This window comes from Argiope bruennichi, chromosome 9 (genome assembly GCF_947563725.1).
Source record: "Argiope bruennichi chromosome 9, qqArgBrue1.1, whole genome shotgun sequence".
NCBI classification, from domain to species: domain Eukaryota; kingdom Metazoa; phylum Arthropoda; class Arachnida; order Araneae; family Araneidae; genus Argiope; species Argiope bruennichi.
This window is the reverse complement of record NC_079159.1, coordinates 110589558-110616701: the sequence shown is the minus strand read 5'-3', so window position 1 is coordinate 110616701 and position 27144 is coordinate 110589558. Positions and strand designations below refer to the sequence as shown.

At 32.0% G+C, this 27144-nt stretch overlaps 1 protein-coding gene across 1 annotated transcript in view; it reads right to left on the bottom strand.

Annotated features, from left to right (window-relative positions):
* Positions 1–447: 447 nt before the first annotated feature.
* The window catches only part of LOC129985112 (cilia- and flagella-associated protein 68-like), a 116102-nt gene continuing 89405 nt past the window's right edge, over positions 448–27144 (bottom strand). Inside the window, exons 3-5 of the mRNA XM_056095023.1 lie at positions 16866–16958; positions 14358–14436; positions 448–689 (exon numbers count right to left, since the gene is read on the bottom strand). Coding sequence (XP_055950998.1) covers positions 514–689; positions 14358–14436; positions 16866–16958 — 348 coding nt within the window. The 3' untranslated portion in view covers positions 448–513. The remainder of the gene's footprint in view (positions 690–14357; positions 14437–16865; positions 16959–27144) is intronic.

Sequence of the window (27144 nt, the reverse complement as noted above, 5' to 3'; positions counted from 1 at the left end):
TCTAATGTATCGATGAAATGCCGGTAGGTTTAGAGTTAAAAAAAAGTGTCTTTTATTAGTTGAAAAAAATCTATATTATTACGACGCTCTTTACTATATCAAATCAAGGAGAAAAAATTATTGTTGCTTAATTTTTATTCAAAATTGTCCCCAAATTTTTTCTCTTTCTGCCTTTCTCCACTGCTAGAAAAAATCTACTGTACCATTATTGATTTTGGTTTAATTTTAATTTTCTGCCATAAATTATTTATGATTTATAAATATTTGAAGCGTTTGTGATTTGTACAAATTACTATGAGTGTTTCTGTCTCAATTTGAAGTTTACTTTGCTGAAAAAACTATGGATATCAAGTTATGCAAACAATATTCCAAACGACCCAGTAGTAATAAGGCAGGCATCTTTTCAGTAATAAAACAGGAAATCCAGAAAAAAGAAAAGGTCATGCATTCTTTGTGGGTAAATGTTTATAATTGCTAATTTTTGATTATGTGCATGATAATAGCTAAGCATTTTTACGCTCTGCCAGCTTTCAGCCTGCAGAAACTGCAATGGATTTGTGGCTTCCTTGTTGTGACCACTTGTGGATCCTGAAAAGCCACCCGAGACGTGGTCTCGTAGCTGTCGTACACTTTCTTCAGCAGCGGCAGATCGAGTTGCGGTTGGTGACCGGGAAAGCTCTGCGCCACTCCTGCCAAATAAACATAACAAATTTATACATTCGTTATAACAAATATATTTTAACGAAACGGATATATTTTAGCATTCTGTATATTTAAATATCAATAGATAATGAAGTAAAAAATGTATTTAAAATTTTAATTGCGATTCGAGTTCTTAATCTGAAGTATATCTAGCACAGTAATGCTATACATTTGGCTAATCCGTCTTTATCTTATTTATAAAATTTACTCCTGATTATGCAATAGCAAGAATATATGCAAAAAAACAGCTTTTAATATTATCACAATGCTCGTAAGTATTAAATCGTTGACTGCCATATGACTCGCCTGTAAGTCACACCTACCATCTAATTATTCCTAACCCTCTTCCATTGCAATTAAGAGATATCAAAGAAGGTGTCATCTAATTATATACTAGATGCTCCGAATATCAGATGAGAATAACGCCCCTAAAACAATGACAATTTTTTTTGTAAAATATATTCAAAAATATTTTGAAAAATTATTAAAATTGAAAAAAAGATTGTACCGAAATAAAATGGATGCCAGCGAAAAATTTGATTTTGAATTTCAAAATTGCATAAAAAATATTGTGCGATTACTGAATATGTTAGAAGATGTTCTGATTACTGAATAGAAGAGATATGTTCATATTTCGATTAATTGTTAATAAAAAATCTAATTAAAATTTCGGAAAATCTTTCTTAATGAGCATCCAATAGATCATGAAATAACTGCTAAAACAAGTCATTTTAAATCCAATTTTCAGAGAATTTTAAACGATTTTTGCACTCTGCATATAGCATCACATCTGCCGATTTTTCGCGTGTCCATTTACCGAAATATTATAGAAATTACAAATATTATCAAACATACTTATTTTCCATAACTATGCTGTTTTTAATACTATAACTACGATTCGGTCGGATTCGAGGCGCCGGTTCTTTTTCACTTAAAATTGAGGAAAACCGGTTTTGAATGTTTAATTATTTAGGAAGAAAAGTAGAAAAGTTCATTAAATTATCTTTGTGCTGGAGGAGTAATTAATTTAATGGGAGGTTTTCATTCGGCTCTCTATTATTGCGTTTCTTGAATGAATATGGAAATCCCATTTTTACAAAGGGAATTCCACTTTGAAAATATAAAACCACAAGAAAATGAGGCAATGCATTGTTTTTACAGATTTAATATTTCGAATTTCGTGCAGTGAAAAGTATTGTCTAGGTTTAGTGAATTCAAGCCATGGGTGATATTTCGGAAAAACCTCGGTGTTAATTAACAGGGGCTTAACATGCACCCCATACGCCATCTGTAAAAGATGAAACTGCATCACACTTCTTTCTGGCAAAAGGATTATTTTCTCTCCGAAAGACATGCTGACATCACGATGAAGATAAGTCCCAATAATGATAAAGAGGCAATACAAACGCATGAATATAAAGCATTTCTAATAACCATTTAATAGAGAAAGAATCGTATTTCGCCGGCGTCCTGGCATAGGGGTAGCGCGTCTTCCCCGTGATCTGGGTGTCCCGGGTTCGAGTCCCGGTTTGGGCATGATTGTTCTATCTGTGAATGTGCCCTCCTGTAAAAAGGGGTTGTGCAAGCGAATGAGTGATGTGCGAGTAGCAAAGTTGTACTCTTGGCCCTAGTTGGCGCTACTATAAAAACAAGAGACGCTCCTCCTCCGGCTTAAAATTGCTGTCTTCGTAACAGCGGGCTTGTCAGTGGCAAATGCCATAAGAAATTACAACAGAATCGTATTTCAAAATGAGTTCAGAGTCATAAGAGATATCTTTTTCCCTTTTCCTAGACTAATGGTATTAAACAATGATCGGTTTATCAGTATTGCCTACAAGATATTAAATATCTTAGCTAATACTTTTTAATTCTTCAAGACACCATTTAAGAACAAAGGCATTTATTCTCTCGTATGCGAAGTTTAGAGAAAGTATTGCTTTCATCAAAAAATTCAGACTCGAGATCTTGACGAATCTCGATGTTTTAGACTTCCCTGAGTTCGAAGAACATATTGTTGACATTGTGTTTGTCTGTCTGTGACAAAAATAACTCAAAAATGCTTTGAGCTAGATGGATGAAATGAGGTGTTTACAACAAAATTGTAGATTACTGTCGAATTCCGAGCAAAACACGTCCAGAGGAAGTCCGTCTGTTCGGGTATCAGTTAACACGATAGCTACAAAACGAAGAGAGCTAGATGGGTAAAATTCGGTGCACAGACTTAACATCTATAGTGTAGGTACCTGTCAAATTTTGAGCCGAATCCAACAAAGGGTAGAATGTCTGTAGGTCTGTTTTTTCAGAAGCATATAAAACGCGATAGCGCAAATGCGCATAGACAGGTAAATATAATATGAGATTTAATATGGGATGTTGCGACTCCAAATGTAGTTTTGTGTCAAATTTTTGTTTCAATCCGTTGAGAAAAATGTGCCAAACACAAATTCGATTTTCGAATCCTGTTAGAGTAATATTTCGTAACTATTGTCTGCTAATGACATGCTGGCGTTTATTAGAGAGTATGCGTTAAAGTTTGGGGGAGGTCACACCCACTGGTTTTGAATTGTATGTGTTTATTGCACAAAAGGCATAACTCAAAAATTTTAAATCTTTTCGTTGTGATAGCTTCGCAATCTCTTTAACATGTCATGTGCATATTTGAACAATATTGAAAATATATTATGCAATTGAATGGTAGAAAGTGACCTCCCACTTTTACACAATGTTTTGAAACATTTGCCGCTTATCTATGAAGTTGTATGCTCTTAGCAATATAAAATAAGTTTTTCCTTGCATAGTTAGACCTTTTCTCAAAAAGAATAAGATTATATTCAGTTGTTAATCCCAATTTTCTTAGCTAAATTCAAAACTATAAATAAATGTAAGGATGTAGAAGTTGCATAGAAGTCAAAATGCGTTTTGGCTTTAAAAAAGTGCAACACTTTTAGAAAGGATGTCATCCAGTGTTTTTATGTCTACGTCTGAATAAAAACAAGGTTAAACAAAACCACAACTATTTTACTCGTCTTTTTCTTCTTTTTCATCAAACAAATTGAAACATCGCAGAGAACCCTTAATACTGAGTCAGTATCTGCCATCTGGTGTCCGTTTCATAGATTTTTTTCTCTTATAGTTTTTTGCTTTTTCGAACATGAAGTGTAACCAACGGGAGAGGTCTCTCCAAAACTTTCTTGGGTACTCTCCAATAAAGATCTTATCTCTTTTCAGTCATAAAATTCCAGACGTTGGGTATATGCTGCGAATATCATGTAAGGTATTGGTGAACGATAGTTCCAAAACTATACGTTTAGAATGAATCTAACCTTACTCATTCATTCTTTTGCATAGTTAAACAGATTCCATCGCGATGATATATATTTTTAGTCGCATTTTTACCGGCAGATGGACACCAAAATGTGTACGAAACCATAGCTGTAATCACAACTTACCGAATTTTATTGATTTGATTCATTACGTTTATCAGTTATCGAGATTACATGCATGTGGAAGTACAGACCAACGGAGGATCACTCATTACAGGGATATGATTTCAAATTTGATAAGTATCTATCTTTCAAATGCAAACCTGTGTATCAAATTTTATCTGTATAGATCTTTGCGTTTTGTGGTTATTTCATTTACTCGAACAGCCAGGCAGATACATTTCCTATGATTGGATTTCGTTCAAAATTTGATAGAAATCTAAATTTGATCATAATTCATATATTAAATTTCAGCCATCTAGTTCAAAGCGTTTCTGAGTAGATCGTGTTCACAGTCAGACATGACACCAAAGACATCATTTTTTCGAACTCAGAAATGTCTGAAATGTGGAGATTCGGATTTGTACTGAAAATTCGAATCCGATTTTTTTTGAAAATTACAATATTTCCTCTATATTTCGTATACGGGAAAATAAAAAGGGAATGTCATTAAAATTCGACCTCCAGATTTTTATTATTTATGCTGGAAAATATCCAGCATATCAGTTGTATCCAGTTGTATCCCAAAAAACAACCTTTTTTGGAATTATGACCGTCTGTAACAAGATAAATCTGAAATGAAATAACCCAGAAATTTAAAATCCGATATTTGGTCCCTTTTTCATCCTAAACTCCAAATCTTTTGTTGTTGGAAAGTTTACCTGTCTGCCCGTCTCATTGGGCATGAACACGACAAAGTAAAAAAGAACTAAATGGATAAAATAACTAAAAAGAACTAAATGGATAAAAATTAGTATGCGGTTTATCATCGAAATTTTAAATGCGCATCAGATTTTTGGACAAATCCATCTATACCATCTGTTTGCCTGTTTACTTGCATACGGGTAACTCAAACGGGTGAACGGGTAACTCAAAAACACAGCGAATTAAATGAATGAAATATGGCATCGAATTGAATGAAATATGTGGTTTTCACATTAAAATGTAGATGCGAGTCAAATTTTGAGCCCATTCGACCTATGGGAAGAAGTTCAAAATGGCTACTCGATTATCTTCACTAATTAAACAATGCGCCATAATTCGGAAGTAAAAAAAAATTACAAGGAAAGAAAAGTATTGCAAGTTTTTCCCCCTTCATTAAAATTTTAATGAATATTTTTATGGATAATTTTTCTTCTGCCATTAGATCTCATGTGATTTCTATCTTATCGGAAATTTTTTTTGTTATAGGGTTATGTCGAGACTTGATTTCAGTTTTGATGAAGAGACATAGGTATTTTTCTTCTCTTAAAGGCAATTTGAGTGATCTTCGTAAAATTCATAAATCCAAATTCTACAGAATAAAACTTTTCATATCTTGACGAAAATCCTTTGTTATATGAATAACAAAATCATATATATTGACGTAAATATAGCTGAAATGAAGAATTACAATCAGAAGTTGTCTGGAAACTTCGCCAACCAAAGCAAGAGTTCTCCAAACTCGGTTATTAATCACCAAGCATTCTACGTCCACAGTGAAAGAAAACATGCAGATTCAGATTCATATACGATTAAAGAATAGTCTGTGCCTCTCAAACTATCTCAATTCCATAAGCCTAAATTGAAAAAAAAAATTTTAAAGCCTCTCACTACAACTTCGAAACTAGTCAACCCTTTTCCAACTTAATACTAAGCCTTCATCTAAGCGACTAAATCTAAAATCAGATTTAAAACGCTCTTCAACTAAACTTCCGAAATCCTGATTAACACTGGGGTTGAGAAAAAATCCAATGGCATTGGACTTCTGGACTTCAAACGAACATGTAAGTCAAGCGGGATTCAGACGTTTCTTGAACAGAAGAAAGAAAAGTCGAAAATTTCTCAAGAAGCATTAAGATTTCTTAAGAATTTTTCAAAAGTATTTGTCCATTTTTAAGACTTTTCAGTGTGACTATGGTGTTCTTGTAGGTTGTGGAAAAAAAAAAAAAAAAAAAAAAAAAAAAAAAAACATTTTTTTCTTGTTATCTTATTTATTCAACTATTAAGCAGTTGCTTGCAATTTCAATGAGCCGAATTTTTTCAATGTTTGCAAAGGAATTTCTTTTTCAACACTGTATTCCTGTAAACGGTGAAAGTAAACAGTTACTGTTGTTTGAGTCCATCTGCATCATGGTAATCGAAGTTTAAAATTTCACATCTTGTTTACTCGCACATGCAGGGTGGAAAACGTTCAGCACACAGGCGTAAAAGAATATATTGCAGCTATCTTTGAAGCCGTAAATCATCACTATATAAGTGAATGTCTTTTTTTATATATACTTTGAGATATTCACAATTTAATGCTTCCGACTTCTGTAATGATCATAAACAAATAAAAAGTGAATTCCTTGCAGCGAGTACTCACATCCGTTTTCAAGCGTTGGCAAATTCATTCTCAGCGAGGTCAGTTCTGTTCTCCACTTTTTTCTTACAAATGCAATCCCATTTTTTTTTTTTTCCTTTTTGAAATTGAATTGATTTAAAAGTAAACTTTTTTTACTTAGAAGTCCCGTCAAAGCGAGAAGAAAGACGACGAAAGGCATCTTAGGGCTTAAAATGATTGTTTCTTAGAAGTAGAAAAGTCGTTATTCTGGAAAACGAAAAAATCAGAAGTAGGATTTTTTGCGGATCTTTGATTGATCATTTCTTAGGATTTTATTTCAAAATGTATACCTGAGAGTCGCGGTGGCCTGGTTGGTTGGTTGGTTGGTTTGTGAGGTTTATTGGCGCAAAAGCCACATTTGGCCATACTGCGCCAATCAAATGGTAAAATTATAAAAGATATACTGAACCAACAAATGAGTGTTTTAAAAAAGAGTGCAAAGATAAAATTGCATAATTTAAAAAGTTATCTTGGTATCTGAACATTTAAAAACATGAAAATGTGAAACAAAGAAGAACGAACAAGAACACAAAAATGTTCAACACAAATAGAATAATAGAAAAATTATATACAAGTAAAAATGCCAATAGCTCGTAAGAATTTAAAAATATTTGGGTGGTATTTTTCACCCACCAAGTCTTGTAATGTTGAAGACGAGTTAAAAAAACGAGCACGATACGAATTAAAAGCAGGACATTCAATTAAGATATGGTGAACAGTAAAATTAACATGGCAGCTGTTGCACATAGGCGCATTTTCCCCGAAAATGAGATGTTTGTGGGTGAAGCGCGTATGCCCTATACGGAGACGAGTCAATTTAACATCCATCTCACATATAGGATGAACAGGCCAAGAAACAACGTCCGTTTTTATAAAATGTAGTTTATTTTGGATCTGCAGATCCCATGACATTTGCCAGTTTGAACAGATGTGGTGATAGATGGACCTTTTAATGTCGCAGAAGGGAATTCCCATGCTTAAGAAGTTCGTTGCAGATTTTGCGGCCAAGTCCGCCTTCTCATTCCCCAAGATGCCGACATGACTCGGTACCCAACAGAAAATAATATTTAACCCATCATTTTTTAAAAATCGCAAGGTTGGCCTGGTGGTAAGGTCTCGGCTTCGGAACCGGAGACCCGATTCCACCGAAGAGCAGTGGGGGAAACGGGTCTGGTGCACGCTTAATCCGTCGGGGTCAAACGTCCTCCCGCTGGTGTGATGGTGGAAATTTGGAGAGGGGGTCCCAGCTCGTCCTTGTCATCTGACCGCGGTTCAAAATTACGAGGTTCGTGCCAAAATAGCCTTAGTATTGCTTTAAAACGGGGAGTTTATATAAGTAATCAAAATGTATGCCTTGCCTGTCCAATAACAGATTTAATGAACGTTTTAAAAATAATTTCAGCTTTTAAAAAATATAGAGATTTAATCAATGCAAAATACGTAGTGCACTAGCCGTTGCACCCGCAGCGACGCCTGAATTTATTTATTCGATTTGTATGTAAATGAAAAACAAAGCACATGTAAGTCATGCAAAAAAATGAAACTGATAAAATTTATACTTAAATTAACATTGAGAAATTGATTAAAATCTGAGAAAAATTATACGATATTGAAATTGATGTTACTATAAAGTTACTTTTTTTAAATTTTCAATATGGTGGAAAAATAATGCTTGCACGACGATTTGTTCAGAAGTTATGACTAAAACCCTTTTTTTTTTTTTTTTTTTTTTAACTCCTTGGCGAGTTTAGAAACTTTTTAATAGCCCAGTTAATCCTTTTGGATGCTATAGAGGACGTGTGAAAAATTTCGTCTGAATTTTGTCAAGGGCTGTGGATTTGTATTTATAAAGTGCAAATAAATAAATGGACATTACATTTTCATAAAGAAATTGCCTTCACTATTATCGAATTTAAGCAAACTCATTATTAACAATATTTTTAATGATTTACTGTTAAAAATTCCAGAATAAGGAATTTTCAAAAAGAAAACTTTATTCTGAATTTCTGAATAAATTATCTCAAAACTTAATGGAATATTTAAAATGATTAAATATTATTCAAAAAATTCAGCATAAAGGAATAATCCATTGATATCATATTAAGTTTTAAAAAGAGAATCTGTTTCAGTTTCGTATACATACCTAAAAAAATGCTAAGTGGCTGTTTTGTTTTATTTTATATCAGTAGTAGTAGAATATTTACTATGTGAAACCTCTTTCGATTAACATTCCTTTTGCGACCTTTATCAAGATGGAAGATAAGATAGTTAAAAAATTTAGAAACTTTTCGAATGTTCCATTTTATGACTCTTTTTTTAACTAACACTTTCCCGTTTTACTGCCCAGTTATGCACATTTTCTTGAAGGTAAGATTTTATTAATATAAATCTCATTAAATTTCATTTCATAAAAAAGATATTAGGATGTGATTCCTTATATGTTCTTTTATTGATATGTGTTGTGTAAATGTGCTGATAGGAACTAAAGCGTTCCAACATGGCTTCTTAGATTGGGGCCTTTCTAAGAAAACTATGAAGGTTTTGCGTTCAGGCGTCGTTCTTTCAGAAGCAAGGAACAGATTTTTGTCGAAAGGAATTTTTTTTACATAAAACAGAGCAGATGACCTAGTTAAATAGAGTCCTTAAAAATTAGGGGATAGAAGAATAACCAAATTACAGAGTGAAATGGCTAAAGGCACACTGAAAATTTTCAAAATTATCTGGGATAGTCAAATTTGTTTGGCTGTTTTTAATTTACTTATGAGAGTTATTGCTATGTTTTATCTTTAAAATATCCATACTACAAACTTTAGTTATACGATATATTTTTATTGTTTTGTATTGTAGTCTGATTTATTTACAAACTATGATAAAATGGGGTTTTTTTTCATCTTTTTTTTAGATTTTGAACTGAATTTAATCTTATCTTCGGTCTGAAATATTATATTTTTATATAATTGAAGTAATTTTATATAACTTTGTATTTTCACCCAGATGAAAACACTCAAACAATATATATTGTTTCTGTACCGATTTTATCTCTTTCCCATTTTCACAGGCGCAAAATGTTTTACGATATATATTGCCACTGCGAAAAAAAATAAGTTAGAATTTTAGCCAATGTTTATTTTCTCGTATACGAAATATACAGAAAATACTGTAATCGGCAAAAAAATTTGAATTCGGGATTTTGAAAATCACCACGTTTTAGATCTTTTATAGCCCAAAGGCCACATTTTTGGCATTACGTCTGTCTGTCTGCCTGTGACAAAGATAATTCAAACAACGCTTTCAGTTAGACTGATCATATTTGGTGTACGGGATTGATAACAAAATTGTAAATTTCAATCACATTTTGAGCGAAATCCATTTTGAAAAAGTCTGTCTCGATGTCCGAATATAAACTAACAAGATAACTTGAAAAGGCTTAGAATAAGATGGAAGAAGTTTGGGACACAAATGTAATATCTAAAGTGTAGATAACCTATCAAATTTGGAACTAAATCCGTCAAACGGTTGGCTTTCTGCTGTTTTGTACTTTCACAAGCATGTAAACGCGATAACGCAACGTTTTAAATAAATATACGAAATTTGCTATGCGATTTTTTTTATCAAATTATGGTTTCAGTCAGTAGAAAATAACGCATCGTTTTTCGGGCACCTACTGCTCAATGCCAGAAATGAATTACCAAATAAATCGCCAAGGTTCACGAGATAGATTCAATAAAATTGCTAAATTCATGCCGAAGATCGATATTTGTAACTGTTTTCGTTCACCCAAAATTCATAATTTCATGCAGGAAGGGGAAGGAGGGGGATAACTCTTTATTACAGAGTATGCGTGAATATTTTGAGTAGATCACTCCCGTTTTTTTTAGCGACTTTTTTTTTATTTATTTAATTTTCTTTCACCAATCGTTAGGAAATTCTTATCGCTTTCTATTATAGCAAGAAATTTTTTTGTCGTTTTATATTTAATTATTTTTTAATGAATTCAGTTTTTTATCGTCTTTTTTTTTTCATTCAATAGATTTAATATTTGTTCGCAATGAATTTGTGAGAATTTATTCTATCTTGCAGGGTTTTAGTCTCAATAAGTGTATGTCTTTTAAAATACCTAGAATGCGTGATGTCAATGCATATGAAAAAAACGTGATTCAATAAATGAATGCTAGAGGGCTGCTATATATTCATATAATATAATCTGCTGATTATTTTTATTTATCAAATATTTTTACTGAAATTATCATTATAAAGAAATTTATCTATATATATAGTTTTCTAATTATCTTTACTTATAAAAGGAAAGGGTTTTTTTTTTTTTTTACTGAAATTATATTTATAAAGAAATTTATCGCATGTAAAGTCACGATATTTGGTACACAAGTTATTGTAAGGATACTCGACGTTCCTCAAAGCCAAAATTTTAAATGTGAAGAAGAAAATTTTTGGATTTTGTGTCGTTTCGAGTGATTTGCTTGACGTATTGTTTCTAATTATTATAGAAAAATATCAATGCGCAATCAGATAGAACAAAACATTCTTGCCCGATAGAAATTAATTTTTAATGCTAAATAGTTTATTTAAGAGAATTTTTTTTAAAAAATTGTTGATTTTCTCGGAAGACTTTTAGAATTAAAAAAACTAACTTTTTTATCCAAGATTCTAATTTCGCTATCTTTTGTGTTCATACACACATTGAAATAACACCTTGTGCTTTGGATGAAATGGGGCACCTCAAAAGATGAAAATCAATCTGTCCAGAAGAAATGCTTCTAAGCACACATTCGATTTACCTCATGGTATAATCATGTAATTTAAGGAACCTCATTAAAAAACAATTTTTTAAACATGCATGTTGATATTCACGTTATATGAATTATGTACATTTTTGATTTTTGCTTTCGGTGACTTACGCATTGTAAGTCGGACCAGTGAAAATACTTAAGTGAACACTGTACGAAAAATCATATAGTACTGTGATTAAATGAATGCTGCTTAAAATGGAGTAAAAGGTTTTCTCTTCCAAACTGCTAATTTAATAGTTTTTGTAAAGATATGTTAAAACATTTCATTTAAAAGATGACTTAAAGAGTTAATAAGATAATTGTTCTTCATTATAAAAAAAATTACTATATTCAAATGACATTCTAAAATTAGACGATTCATCAAAACCTGTCCGCTAGAATTTTTACATAAGGCATTGACTGAAGTAAGATTTTTCTTTGTACGCAAATTTAACCCTTTCAATACCAGTTTTTTCTTTTCCAAAATTAAGATAATTGAGGGCTCTAATCGGCCAAAAAATAATATAAGTATAAATAGCTATATTGTGCTAAAGTAAAAACAATAATTAACTATAAGTGCAATTTTTGAAGTGGGTCCACTGGTCTTTTTAAATGGGACACATGTGTCCTATTGGGATTAAGGTAACCATATAAAATACTGTGAAGAGTTGAGTCTCTATTTTTTTTAATAATATTTTAAAACAATTTTACTGCAAGAAAACTCTTACTGATTACATATCCAACATTATTCATGACATTTCTATGTATGATACATCGCAAAACAGTTTTTGCAGAGTGCAACTTTACTCAAATCACATACCTACAGTTTTCGTTCGGGTTTCTTTATTACTACTTTATTACTTAGTTAAAAATGACACTAACATATGAATATAACCACAGAAAACCATTGGGACATGCACTTCAATAAATTTCCCACTAACTTATCCCTTTGGATGATTTAAAAATAACAGCTGGACATATATGTGCCGGTGGGACCCAAAGAGTTAAATTCGAACTATGCGGAATTTCTTATTTTCCTACCATTTATTATTTCCCTGTCGGTTCGTAATCCGAATCCTTCCGATTTTCCTTCCTCATTTTAGGTAAGACACAGTCTCTAATTATTGATATAGTTATTTTGAAATCAAAAAGTTTACCGAATCTTCTCATATTTTGTACGACACACGTTTAATAGAAAATCAGTGCAAAAAGAGCACAGCAATCCACATACATGAATCACAATGTAAGTAACCACGCGTAGCATGAAAAGTACGAAGTCAAGCAATAATTACAGCAACGAGAAGAATTATCTATATATATAAAGCGCTACCGTACGTGGCACAAAAATCGCTCTTATTATTTATTATGGAATGGTAAAAGTCAAATATAAATATAATGATATGCGAACGTTTCATACTGCTTTATTCAGCTTTTTTATTGCTGCGTTTAATTCAACACTTAACAAATTAAATAAAATGATTATATAAATGCTGCTCATTGTATCAAACACTTCATTCAATCAAAAGATGTAAAAAAAATCAAAAAATAGGCATTAAACAGAAAGTTTAATCGAGAACGAAAATTGGCTTGTCCGTCATTAGATGGTCGCTATGACTTACTTAAGGAAACAGACGAATCATGTCTTCTAAAACTATTAATCTCACAGAAGAAGTTCTTGCATTATCTTAAAACTCAAAAAATTACCTCGTTAATGACATCGATTTCATTTCTATACAGTTTTTTTTTTTACATTTAAATAAATTCTTCAAAATTAATTAACAATGCTGCCATACTTTTAATGTTACGAAATAATATTGACCCATCAAAATATTCATTCGCGTGGTTTTTCCAATGTTAACATTAATATTTTTAAAAAAAATTTGGACATAAATTCCGAAAAAGATTTTTCACTGCCGTTTTTATTTCGTAGTATATATACTTTTAATGTGTGTTCTTAATAATTTGTTGCAAGTAGCCTAAAAAGTCAATCTGGTTAATCTGGCTAAAAAGTCAATCTAATTTGTTGTTTAATAGCCTAAAAAGTCAATCTGGGTGAGCAAGCTGATCGCCAAAGGCGGCTAGTTTCATTTGGAGAATTGGAAGAACTTATCTTCTAAGGATTTGAGTCGAAGATATGTACATTTCGCATACTGTCATCGTTGTTATACTATTATGAATTTATATTTCATTAAATCTGTGTAGCATATTTTTTTCATTTACTTTTAATTCATATTAAAAAGCTCCCAGTAACGCCCCCTCGCTTGCTCCTTTGGTTGTCGGATCTCATATTCTATTGCAAAAATGATTTGTTTTTGTAAGTCTTGCCTACCCTTCGTAAACATCTTTTCGGAAAATCTAATTGAGTTATTTTAGTAAATTCAAGTCTAGGAAATTTCGAATTTTATCCAGGAAATCATTGACATCGAGCATGCACATTGCATAGTTAATCTACACTCATTAAGATTCTTTCATTCCCCCCCCCCTTTTTTTAAAAAAAGAAAAGAAAAAAAACCTTTGAATTAGGGCAGTTTAATTCAATGATGCATTCAGTCATTATGGATCCAGTTACGCCGTTTTGTTACGCGAAAAAAAAAATTTAAGAAAGCGGGAGGGGGGAATCAAATTTGAACTTTAAGTTGTTTACTAGATGGTTTGTTTTCTTGCAGCCACCCCCACCCCACCCCTTGAAAATCATATCACTTATTGATTTTAATCCTTTCTTATTTTAATCCAATGAATTTCAAATCAGCTTTGAATTGTATTTTAAGAATTAATCAAAAGTGAAATTTGAAAATCTTTTTCATTCCCACGAAGAACATTGATACGTATTGAGATATCTATTATAAATTAAAATTACTTATTTTATAAATTCCACTTTCAGATTTTTCGGTGAAATCTGATTCTTTCAATAACTGGAAAACCTTTCAACGGCATTATTTAAATCAAACACAAAATGTGTGCAGCAATATCGTGTTCTTCTGTATCCATGAGTAATCCTTTATAAAAGATAGATATACTCACTCGAATTCGGTATAACTTCTCCTTTCACGGCATTTTTTCCAAACCGGTACATGTATTCAGTTTCGTAAGCATGATTGAACTGAAAGGAAATTGATATGAAATTCCCTTTTTTATTTCAATACAAAATGAAATAAAAAATTTGGTTGTTTATTTTTTTTTTTTTTTTTTTTTTTCATTTCAGCCGCCATCGGTTCTAAATTAATTGAAAATCATCGTTCGAAAACTCTGCAATTCTTGTTTGTTAGATGAACCCTTTGTTCAAAAGGTGTATATTTCTTTCGCTTATTGTAGACCGTAAAGGTCAGACAGTCATACAATGGTTGATGCTGCAAGGTATTCCAGGCTTATAAGACCTTTGTTCACCATTTAATAACTTTTTTTTGAAATTAACTATATGCAATAAACGCTAAAGTATAAGGAACAAAAATCGATTTTATTACTTATTGTGAATTGCAGCAGTCAAATATAAACAAAGCGCTGTGCGAAAGTTTCCATCGCTGTTTTTTTTTATTGTTGCACTTAATTCAACGTTTCGCTTAGCTTATTAATGGAGCGGAAACAATTTTCGGAAATGCCTGGAAGATGGCTCACTTTGCAACCGAAATCTCCATTCAGTCAGAGGTAAGAAGATGGAAAAGAAATCAAAATGATAGAAATAGACGTCAAATCGAATATTTTAATTTACAACCGTCAGATAAGTGATTGCTATAACTTGCCTATATAAACCGAAGTTCAAGAAAAGAAAAAATGTTCTAAAATTCTAACTTAACTAATATGACAGGCGATCGATTGATCGCCTGAAAACAGATCGCAAATAACTCATTTAGATTGTTGATTTCACGCTGTTCATCAAAATTCGTTGAAATTCTTTGTTAAAAAAAGGTTCATAAAATTCTATAGTATTACTAGCTGACCCGGCAAACGTTGTTCTGCCTTTTAAATTATTTCTATTGAATATTTTGGTTGTTAACGAATGTATTATAAGTGTGTAGGGATGTGATCTATGACAGAAAGAGGAATGGAGCACTGTAGACGATGATCGCCGATAAAACCTAAAAACCTCAACCGTTCATTTTCTCAATACAATATATTTCATTAACGTAACGAACATATGCATTGTTTGATCTCTTAAAAGTTAAACGTAAAGTGAAAAAAAGTAATATATTTGTTTGTCCTAAAATATAAAAATGAAATAAAGAAAATCAATATTCATTTCGAAGAGCAATTGAGTGTACGATATTTTTTCTCAGTCCGTCTTTAGCCAACATAAATAAGCTCGATAGTTTGCCCACGCCAGAACATGCCACATGTGAAAAACATGGTGTGCCCAAATCTAAGCAGCAAACAGACATCGTTAGGCCTTGCGACTTATTGATTGTCACTGCGAATGCGAATCTAATATGAAATTGAACGCGTTTGAATTCGATTGGCACGTCTGTGAGAGTCATTGGAATTCGTGGTAGCAAAACAAATTTACCATTCAAAATGGTGGCTTCGATAACGTTTTTCATCAATTTTTTAATGACCAATAGCGTGCCATTGCACAGCCATGCTGGGTTCAAATTCCGAAGTAAAATAACCGGAGACCAACTTTCAGTCGTAGAAGGTGTGGTGACATGCCTGGCAAATCCAGTGAATCCAAAAACTCTGTTGGATCATTTACAGCTTCGTTAGCATCGCAAACTGTATCGATCAATTTGTATGATACGAAGTTGCCTGGCAACGACTGCTGTATCTTGAAGTTTAAATCGTCGACGTCAACATTTTTTGCAGCCAAAATGGCTCTTTCTGCCGGCCACGCATGATTTATGTATTACGTGCGTACATCGGGAAATATGCGGTCAATGAGAGCATTTTGCAAATCAACGATAGTGCAGAAATGAATGGGCAATTTTATGCATCCAGTATTTTCATAGACAGCAACTTTTCCATCGCCGATATCTAACAATTGGTCCGAGAATGTGTCAGCAGATATTTGGACGCGCGTGTTTATTTTTAGGTGGACTTTTTCAACATTACGTTACAATGGCGATGATTTCAAGCAAGCGTTGATCTCATCAGCATACGGTGAACGTGGATAGGAACACCCTAATTACCTATCGTTGTGAAATATACTTTACGACTTATTCTCATACCTACCAAATACACATAAAAAATTTCATGAAAATCGGTCGAGCCGTTTCGAAGGAGTGCGAGCACAAACACCGTGACATGAGATTTTTATATATTAGATGCTCCACAGTCGCTGAATATTGATCTCTGTGTTGTAGATAATACCGTTCCCTCATTTCTATTCCCTCCTTTATTATGAACCCGTTCATATCTTGTCTTACAGACTGTTATTTAATAAAATCATGTAATATATATTTAAAAATGCGCATAATATACATTTAATAATAAATATTATATGCATAATATAATAATAGTAATATTAATGCATGTAATATATATTTAAAAATATAATTCATGTAATATTGAATAGAAAACATTGAATATCATAAAACTTACATCATTCAAAGCCTGCGATTTTTGTCTCATATAATTCACATCGTGTCTCTCTTCCATCCAGTTGTTCACATTGACATCAGTATTATAACGGTTCTAAAAGAGTTTTGATAAATAGTTTAAAACAGTACACAGTAATAACAATTTATTTTCAATACACTGAAACATTTTTTTTTTTTTTTTTTTTTTTTTTTTTTTTGATATTATCATCTAAAACAACCTTTTAAAGAGCCATGAAAAGAAGAAAGATTAATCCGAAGCAATAAGATTGGTTTTTAGAGGTATTCCTTCCTTTAAATAAAGCATCCTTGAGTTTTTCATATTTTTAATGGATGATGAACACATGCGTATATATAAATGATCAATCTGCCCTTTAAATAAACGTCGAATGAAACCTTGCTTATTCTTAATTTTAGAAAAACATCGTCGCATTTTTGAAATAACAGAAATAGTTTTAAAACAAGGTCTCACTTTCACAATATGGATCGACGTCTGTCAAAACTGAACGGAAACCACGAATGCGGATGTTATTATATCAGCAACATTTGAATAGCGTTAAAAATAACAGTCGTAGAGCAGAAAAGCACATTTTGAAACAAAGGAAAATTAACAATTTCCTGCTTATTGAATGAAAACTTACAATTTTATTTAGTTTCAATGCCCTACACATTTATACCAAAAAAATTTTTTTTTTATTTTTATTAATAATTGGCATTTAACCTCCAATAAATTTATGCGAAATGCGAATTCAAACCCATAAATGATGCCAGTATTTAAATAAATTCAACGTAAGAATTTTTTAAAACCTTTTTTCCATTATTGCAAGTATTGTGGAATCGTGAAATCCCTTTGTTCTCAAGTTCCCTACTAACCTTCCCATTTCAATCGAACAGCCATGGTCTACTCGTTTCAGATTCAAAATCCATTACGGCTTTAGAATCTTTGAATTAAAAGAAATGAATTATGACATTAAATTGAAAACTATACGAATTATAAAGATGAATATGTGTGTGCGTTGGCGTTCTACAGACCAGTCCGATTGACCTACAACTACCAAATTTCACTCATGCATACCTTGGAGGGTAGGAATGTAAAGCTTGGAACGATTTTTTTTTGAAATTTTAATTAATTAAAAATCTAACTGAATTTTGACGTTTTTTCTGCTTCCAAATTTCCTTATTAACTGCTTATTAACTTCCAAAAATATTATTGTACAAAAATAAATTTTATACCGCTTGAAACATTTAAAAAAATGTCTTTTTAGTTATACTAATTCAATAGCCATGCGAATCTTTACTGAATATTGGCAATTTTTTAAAAATATCTTTTTACTTGGATTTCCAACAATGGATCACATTGCTGCTCTGAAGTTCAAACCGTTCACATTGTTTCATCAATTATTTGATCTGTGATTTTTTTCCATTATTGAAAACTAACGAACGAGGTTTCTGTTTAATATCTGTGTAGTTTACGTGATAAAGAAAAAAATGAAATGACAATATAGCGAATCTTAGAAGATAAAGGAACTGCATATTAATGTTTTTAATAGCTAACAAGGCTTTAATGGCAGATAATTTGGAGGAATTATTAATATGGAGTTATAAAAAACGATTTATCTGAAATCAATTATAACGAATAACCCAGGAGAAGCAGTTGGTTGCCTTAGCCGTCTGGCGATTAAATATGATCAAGGAATGAAATTACGGGGGGGGGGGGGCAGTAAAAGTCCAAATGGGAAATAAGATAACCAATGGGACTGAAAAGCTCACGATCAAAAAGTGACACTACATTTTTTTTTTTAATTCAAAAGGTTAAATCAAAACCAATTGAAAGAAAAAAAATCCATGGGCCTTTGGCAGAACAGATGGTCTAATTGTATGAAAGGTAGAGATACAAAGAAACTTTTTTTTTTTTTTATAAAATAAATCTGAAAAGATTAAAAGGTGACCTTTACCTTAGTCAGATTTTTACTGGACATGGTAACATGTACTAGAAGAGATTCTTTGGATCAAGCGAGAAATGTAACCGTAAAACAGCCAAAGGTGAAATTAAACAAACGTCTTGCTCCTGAACTGCAGGATTTGGAGACTTGAAAGAAAAAGCCTGAAGGTGAATTGAAAAGCTCCATTGAAAATTCTCCTTTTGTGCATTCATTTTCAAAACTTTACAAAGAATATTCTTGAGAAATTCTTAACTTTAGAATTTTGAAGTATGTGAAAGATCAACAAGTCTTTTTTCTTAAATTTTTTATAGATGTATTATTTTCTACTATGTTATTCTGTATTATTGTATTGTTGTACATTAGTATAATATATATTTTTTTAATTGCTAGGTTAAGTTTAAATTTTTATTAATATTTTCTAAATTTTTATGAATGTTGGTATACATGTCACATGTTTTCGTTTTATGATATTATTTTTTATATGTATTAATATGTATGGTTTGAGAATCCTCTCTGCTGGCTTTCATGCGCCATACACCCCCTTGTCTAGATAGACGAACCTGGTGAGGGTTAAATAAAGAAATAAAATTCCTTACCAGACGTTATCACGTGTCTGGAATCCTAATTTTGATTAACTTCATCTATTAAGAAAATTAAATTCTAAAAATATTAAAATAGGGCATTGTTATACGAACGAAATTGTCAAATGTCATCGAGAATAAGTAGTGTATTAAAATTTACAAGTTTTAAAAAATCTAGCACTTCTAGAGGTGAGTCTAAAAACGATTAAAAAATTCCATCTTTCTAGAAGGGGAAAAAAAGTGCTTAAAAGTGAGAAAGTGGAGTTTTTAATCTCCATTGTTTATCCAAATGCAAGTTTTCCTTTCCATTTTCTATGGAAGGGCTGATTCGAGCTGCCTTTCAAAAAGTAGCAGCAAGGACAATTCTGACAATGACTCACAATTTATTTGCTAGAATTACAACACCACAGATAGAAGAATAAAATTTCTGTACTTCAAGCAACCCATTCTAGAAACATTCTTTCCGGAATGGTCTCGACTGCAATAACAAACCAGTATTTTCGTTGATATGAAAATATATGTCCTGATATCTTCTTGTTTATTGGTATTCGGCATCTATTATACAAGATGATTTAAAATTCAACGTACAATCTAATAGATGAGATTAGAAAACACAAAAATAAGCCAGAATCACATAGTAGGAATAGTTGACTGGAAAGGCTATAGGATGCACGCAGAAACGGCTTGAAGAGAACGGAACTTCCAAGAGATGCATACACTTTGCATCTCTTCCCATCGACTAACTGGCTTCAAAATTGAATGCGCCGTCGTGCATATCATACACCAAATTTCATTTATTTTGCTTATCGTATTTTTGAGTCATTCAGAAAGAAAGCTTTATATAGATGATTTTGCCCTAAAGTAACTGTATATCTTGCATTCTGAATATGAAAATGCTAGCACTCGTCTATCTAACTTGTTTTGAGTTACTATGTCCGCATACACAAATAGACACACTACCAATCAACCCCGTGTCTGAACCCATTGTGGTTCCTTTTCATTCGTTGACCGGCAAACAGTTGATCCTTTGGCGATCTGGTTCAAAATGTAATACGGATCTACAGTTTAATGGATCATTTATCTTGTATAACAGAAATAGTAATAGTATTATATAAAATAATATATTGTATATCGATTGGGTGCAAATGAACATGGATGACCGGAGAGACAGATTTCCCACTGACGAATTTTGCTCAAAATGTGATAAAGAATTTTGGTGTAAAGATCACATAGCAAAATTTATCCATTTAACTATTTCATTTTCTAGTTATGGTATTCATAAAATGACAGGATTCCAACAAGCGGGAGTTGTCTCCACAAACATTTCTCGCACTCTCTCTGATAAAGGTGTTGTAACAGAGAACGCTTTGCGCGGCATTCAAGTGCAACAGTTACGAAATGTTAACTTTTAACGTAAATTTAGCCTTTTTACTAAATCTATCTTTTTGGCGATTAAGCTCTGGCATGCAGTTAAAAGCATCCGAAAATCTAATCTGTGTTTCACATCCGTTTTTCCCAATCGATTGATTCAAAAATTCGTTAAAAATCTGCACTTGTAGTCACAAAATCCCATGCCAAATTTAATATATTTTAGTCATTGAGTTTTTGAATTATCGCTTTTATATATTTCTAAAAGTACAGATAGACAGACGGTTAACCCCCTGTTGGATTTGGCTCAAATTTTAATAGATGTCTACACTATAGCTGTTAGATGTGTGTACCGAATTTTATCCATCTAGCTCTCTTCATTTCATAGTTATCATGTTAATTTACATTCGAATAATAGGGCAGACTCCTCTGAACGGATTTTGTTTAAAATTTGATTTGGTACAAGAATTGTGTGCACAAATTTCATCTGTCTAGCTCAAAGCGTTTTTGAGTTACGTTTGTCACATACAGACAGAAATATTCCAAAAATGATAATGGCGATTCGTAATGATCATGGAGATTCGGCAAAATTTAAAATTCGAATTTTTTGACGATTATTACACTTTCTCTATTCTACGTGCACAGGAAAAGTAAAAACGGTCTTTCTAACACCAGGAAGTCTGAAAGATAGAGTTAGTCAAAATCTCGAGAATGAATTTTTTGACTATTGCAACACAGTAGCAGTATAATTGCAGTTCTCTTTGTATACTTTGTGTACGAAAATGTTAAAAGAAAGAAAGAAAAAAAAAAACCATGAGTAATTTGCGCATTGCTCCTGTGCATTCAATCTGTGTTCTGAGAAATACCAGTTATTTCAATCTTGCCTCCCTGGGGGTTAGTCGGAAGTAGGAGATTAAGAACCAACGAATTAAAACACTCGTCGAGCGTTCGTACTGATCGTTTGTCTTGCAGAATAAAAGCAGCAGAATAAAAGCTGCTGAGTGTGAAAAGTCACAAAATTGTCTTTGCCTTCAGAAACGGCCATTAAAAAAAAAGAAAGATAACTAGTCGGTGCCTAATGATAGGAAACGACCTTGAACGACACACTCGCTTTCACACAACGGTCCATTTATTCACTCTCACTTCCAAACGGTTCCGATGTTGTTTTTGCTTAACAAAGAATCGAGAGACGAATGAATTATACCTCGCAGCTAATTAGTTAATTAACTCATTAACGAAGAACGTATCATAAAAACTCGGAGTGTTCTAAGATTTTAAATTTCTTTAAATTCATAGTTAGTAGTAATTAGTAGTTATAATGTAGAGACGGACTCTCACGTAAGGTAAAAAAAGCTGTTAACTGTTTCCTTGTACTCGGAACAATCAAGGACCCAGAAAAATATATACTATAATTTAGATAAGAAATAAAAAAATTAGCAAAAGCAGGTTTTAAAATTCGAGTTTTTATTAAGGTAGTGGTTAATACTAAGAAGCAGATATATATTCTTAATTTGAAATTCTTAATTTGAATCATTTTCTAATTTTTAATCTTATCTTTATTTTACAATTTATTATTGTAATACTATGCAAACTTGACATATATATTTTCTGAAATTCTCTGCCTCATCCCTCGTTTGGAATCAAAATATAATTAATTTAATGAATCGATTAACTGATGATTGAATTATGAAAATAATAAAATGCAGTAATGTCATCGAGAACACTCATGCGTACAAAATTTTGAAACTCTGGCTCATTCGGAAGTGACTGAAAGAACGATTACGAAATCCTATATTTAAAAACATGAAGAAGGTCACATTAAATAAAAACATTTAATAAAGAAATGTTTTGCAGTTCTTGTTAAAATTAATATTCTAAAATGACTATTTACACCCAGAGTTGCAGAAAGAAACGTTCCTAGGTAGTTGCTGTAATGAGGAATTAGTTAACGCATTACGCAGTTGCAAATGAATAGTTTTTGTAAGAGTATAATAGAGAGTTGAATTGTAGAAAGAGAAATTCCTAAATGGTTGCTCTAGTCCAAGAGATATTGGTTAATTCATTAAGCGTTTGCACTTCAATAGTTTCTCAATAGTCTTCAATAGTAACACATAATAGAATTGCAGTTATTTGAACTACTAAATCGAATACAATTTGGGGGGGGGGATAAAGAAAGAAAAAAGAAGAAGAAGAAAAATCTGCAACAAAATCTTCCCTATAAAACACCAAATTAACTGCATTCGATTCATATCTTCAAATTGCGGTGTTTTAATATATAAACTATCTACCTTCGATTATCATTGATTTGATCACTATATTAATAGTAATTATTAATTTAGTCATAATAACTCATTTTTATTACGTACATTGCTTCATGAACTGATTGGTTAAGGCTGAGTCATTGTTTTATTTGTAATATCATTCGAAAATGAAAGGCAAGGAGCAGCAGACGACAGTTGATGACGTATCTAGAAGTCTCATGAAATGAAAATAGGCGAAATCAGTTCAGTGATTGTAATTGTGGGACTTTGTCAATGCTCTTTTTTTCCCCCTACAGAGAACGTACTTTTAAAATGAATGTATCAATACTTGTAAAATTTTTCTCAAAAATAGAGGATGGTGGGAAGTAAATGACCATTGATGGCTTATCTAGGAATCACTAAATTTCATTTGAATAAAAAATGAGTGAAATCGATATAGTAGTTGGAGTGGGTATGCTAATTTTTTCACAGATATAGTTAATTATAATAAATGTGAGCAACAATGTTTTATAGTCAGCAAATTAATATGTTATTGTTACTAAATTACTGTATTAAAATTTTCCTAAGAAATAACCTTTAGTTCGTGAATTATCTATTTATCTAGATTATTCATTAATTCGGAGTTCTAAATGATGCCAGATAATTGGATTTCAGATGCATACATTATTTTCATTCATTCAGCTTTTCAGTAATATTGTAATTCCTTCAGTTATATGCACCAGAGAAATGCGCGTAGGAGCATAGATTTTTTTAGCAAAATTGTGTTCAAACAGGTGTGCATCAGAGTCAAAGCAATCGCTTATTCTGACGCTATTATGTATTTAGTTATCAAAAAAAATTAAATTCATACAATGGAAACTCTAATTGCTTTGTTGATGACAAAAAACAAGCACGAATTAAACGAAGAATTTAAATATTGTGAATTTGTAATATTAAAAGCATTAACGAGTGTAATTGATATATAAGGCGCTTCATAATATTTTTGAAATTTTTATAAAATTTTTATAATGAGATACGATCAATATTTTTTTTTAATTTTACAAACAAATTCTCAAATAGACGTCGTCTTTTGAAAATTTGAAAGGAGGGGGAGTATTCCACTTACTCTTTCTGTTATACGTAGCATAGAGAAAGTATAGTAATCATAAAAAAATTCGAACTCGAGATTTTGGCGAATCTCCCCGTTTTAGACCTCCCTAAGTTTGAAAGACACATTTTTACAAAATATCTGGCTGTGATAAAGATAAAAATGCTTTGAGCTAGACGGATGAAATTTGGTCTACGGTCTTTACACCAAATTTGTAGTTTTCTAACAAATTTAAAGCAAATACCTTCTGAGAAAATCTGTCTGTCCGTCTGTTTGAATATATGTCAACAGGATAATTACAAAACGAAGGGAGTTTAATAGATAAAATTCTTTACACAGATTTAACATCTATAGTGTAGGCACCCCTCAAATGTTGAACTAAATCCCACAAAGGGTTGACCGTCTGTCAGTATGTACTTTCAAAACCATGTAAGTACTAGAACTAAAAGATGCAAATATTTAAATGTATCAACTTCGGCATGGGATTTTGTGAATACAAATTTAATTCTATGTCAAATATTTGTTTGAATCGGTTGAGAAAAACGTGACTAAAACATAAATTCGATTTTTGGATACAATTTATCCACGGTTACTTTTTACTAAAGAGTGCATCATTTTAGTTCAAGAACATGAATCGACAGTATTCTTTAAAAATACTGTCGATTCATGTTCTAAGTCTACTGTCGATACATTCTAAGATGAATAATTATCCCGTTCTGGTAAAAAAAAAAAAAAGTAAAAGATATTTTTTAGGAAACTCTCCCTCTTTTAAAAATACATTTTTTAGGATATATTAATAAAAATATTTGTTACTTTTTGTTCGTATCTCACCAAAAACATTTATCTCTAACTCCTACACAAACGAATAATCCTTTTAATAAGAACTGACAAATCTTTGAGAAATGTCAACACATTAAATTTCCCGCTCCATTCCAAAAATGATTTCACCTTTCATTGGATTATTGAAATTAAATTATCGGCGAATGTGCCTACGCAAAATAGCAAAGACAATTAGTTATGCGAATGCTTTTAAGCTGTGCAGTATCTGCTTGAATAAAATATTTCATGCTTGAATGCAGGCATTTAGAATTGTATTGAATCGCCAAATGTTTGGGTAAGTGAGTCGATTTATATAATTTAAGTTTGTCAATTATAAAGAAAGGAAAAAGAAGTTTCAAGAGAGCAGTTTATTCAATAATTTTTTAATTTTTTTTAAAATTTAACCTTTACACAAACAATACATTTTAGCATAAACTGACATATTTATGTCAGATATGAGCAAAAGAATCCTATTCTTTGAAACTTTATTCACCGCTATAGGTTTCATATTGGCTAAAACCAGTGGCCCCCAAAACTTTCTTGCATTTTCTCTGATAAAAGTGTGACTCTCTACCTCCTGCAAAAAATTGTAGACCTGAATTGAGCTGAGAATCCCTTACTCAGCACTGGCGCGCAATAGTTACGAAATGTTAATCTTTGGCTTGAATTCAGCATTTTTACTGAATATTCTGTGTGACCTTGGCGAGTTCTAAGTCGATTAATCCCAAGCATGCAGTTAATAGTATCCGAAAGTCAAATTTGTGTTTTAGACGTGTTTCCCCTAACCAAATAAAATTTGACACAGAACTAGAATTGTAGTCACAAAATCATATATTTAATTCATTGCGCTTTTGAGCTATCGTGTTTATATGTTTCTGAGACAACAGATCTCCTCTGATTTAGCTCAAAATTTAATAGATATCTATACTATTAAATATATGTACCGAATTTTATGTATCTAGCTCTCTTCATTTTGTAATTATCGTGTTAACTTATATTCGAATAGCCGGACAGACAGATTTCCTCTGAGCGGATTTTGTCCGAAATTTGACAGAAATTAATACATGTTGTGTAAAGACCATTTCCTGAATTTCGTCCGTCTAGTTGAAAACGTTTTTGAATTATGTTTATCACAGACAGACAAAAGACATAATGTCCCCGAAAGTGTGTTTTTCGAATCCAGGTAGGTTTGAAGCGTGGAGATTCATCAAAATCTCGAGTTCGAATTTAGATTTCAATAGTTACCCTAAGCTTGATATGCGAGAAAGTAATAAAGCAACGATCACATCAAAAATAGTATAGAATATTAAAAAAATATACTTTTTTTTTTATCTAGAAATTAACATATCTAACTAAGTGGAAGAATGAAAAATAAATTAATTCTTCGTCTCACACTGCCCAGTCTAGAACATTTCATATTTGAGTTGCATACGTCACTGGTTAGATTAAAACTCGTTATGCATTCGTTACTCTCTAATGAAATTCGAAAGGCGAGACACGTCATTTAGTTAAAACAGCTTCTGAACTGCGTGGCAGGGACGTTGCTGTGAATGACCATCCTAGGTGGAGGGGGGGGCGGGGGAAAGAAACCTATTTTCATTTTTTTTCTTCTGAAAGCAGTTGCGTCCTTTTGTTAGGGTGATTTCCTGAAAGGAATTCGCTGCCGTGGGTGTCAAAAATGATAGAAAGGAATGTAACATGCCATACCTGACGACGTCGGTCGCCGTTAATAATTTAGCCGGTACAAATTCGTTAGAGCGGAAAGACGATCAGTTAGAAATTGTGTAACAAAACCCAGAGGAGTAGTCTCCTCGAAGTTTTCTCGCATACTCTCTAATAAATATATTTATATTTTATTAATCGTAAAACAATTGTAGAACAATTGTTGCGAAAATATTGGATTAGAGTTGGATATTTGATCATTTTTTTACGGTTAATCTCTAGGAGGCTATTAATGCATAAGCACCAGAAAATCGAGTATATTTTGGACACTCTTTTTCCTACCTATTAAAACCAATTTTTGGCACAAAACTGCAAATGTAGTCACACAAGCACATATCAGATTTATATATTTAAATCCCTCCTTTTTTCATTGTTCTTGAGTTTATTTCTATAATTTTCTGGGCGGAAAATGAAAGAATTTGCCATCAGAAACTAACATCGCTAAGAACAAGAAAAATATTAATAAATGCGAAAGAAAGTGGAAAATCACTGGAGAAATAAC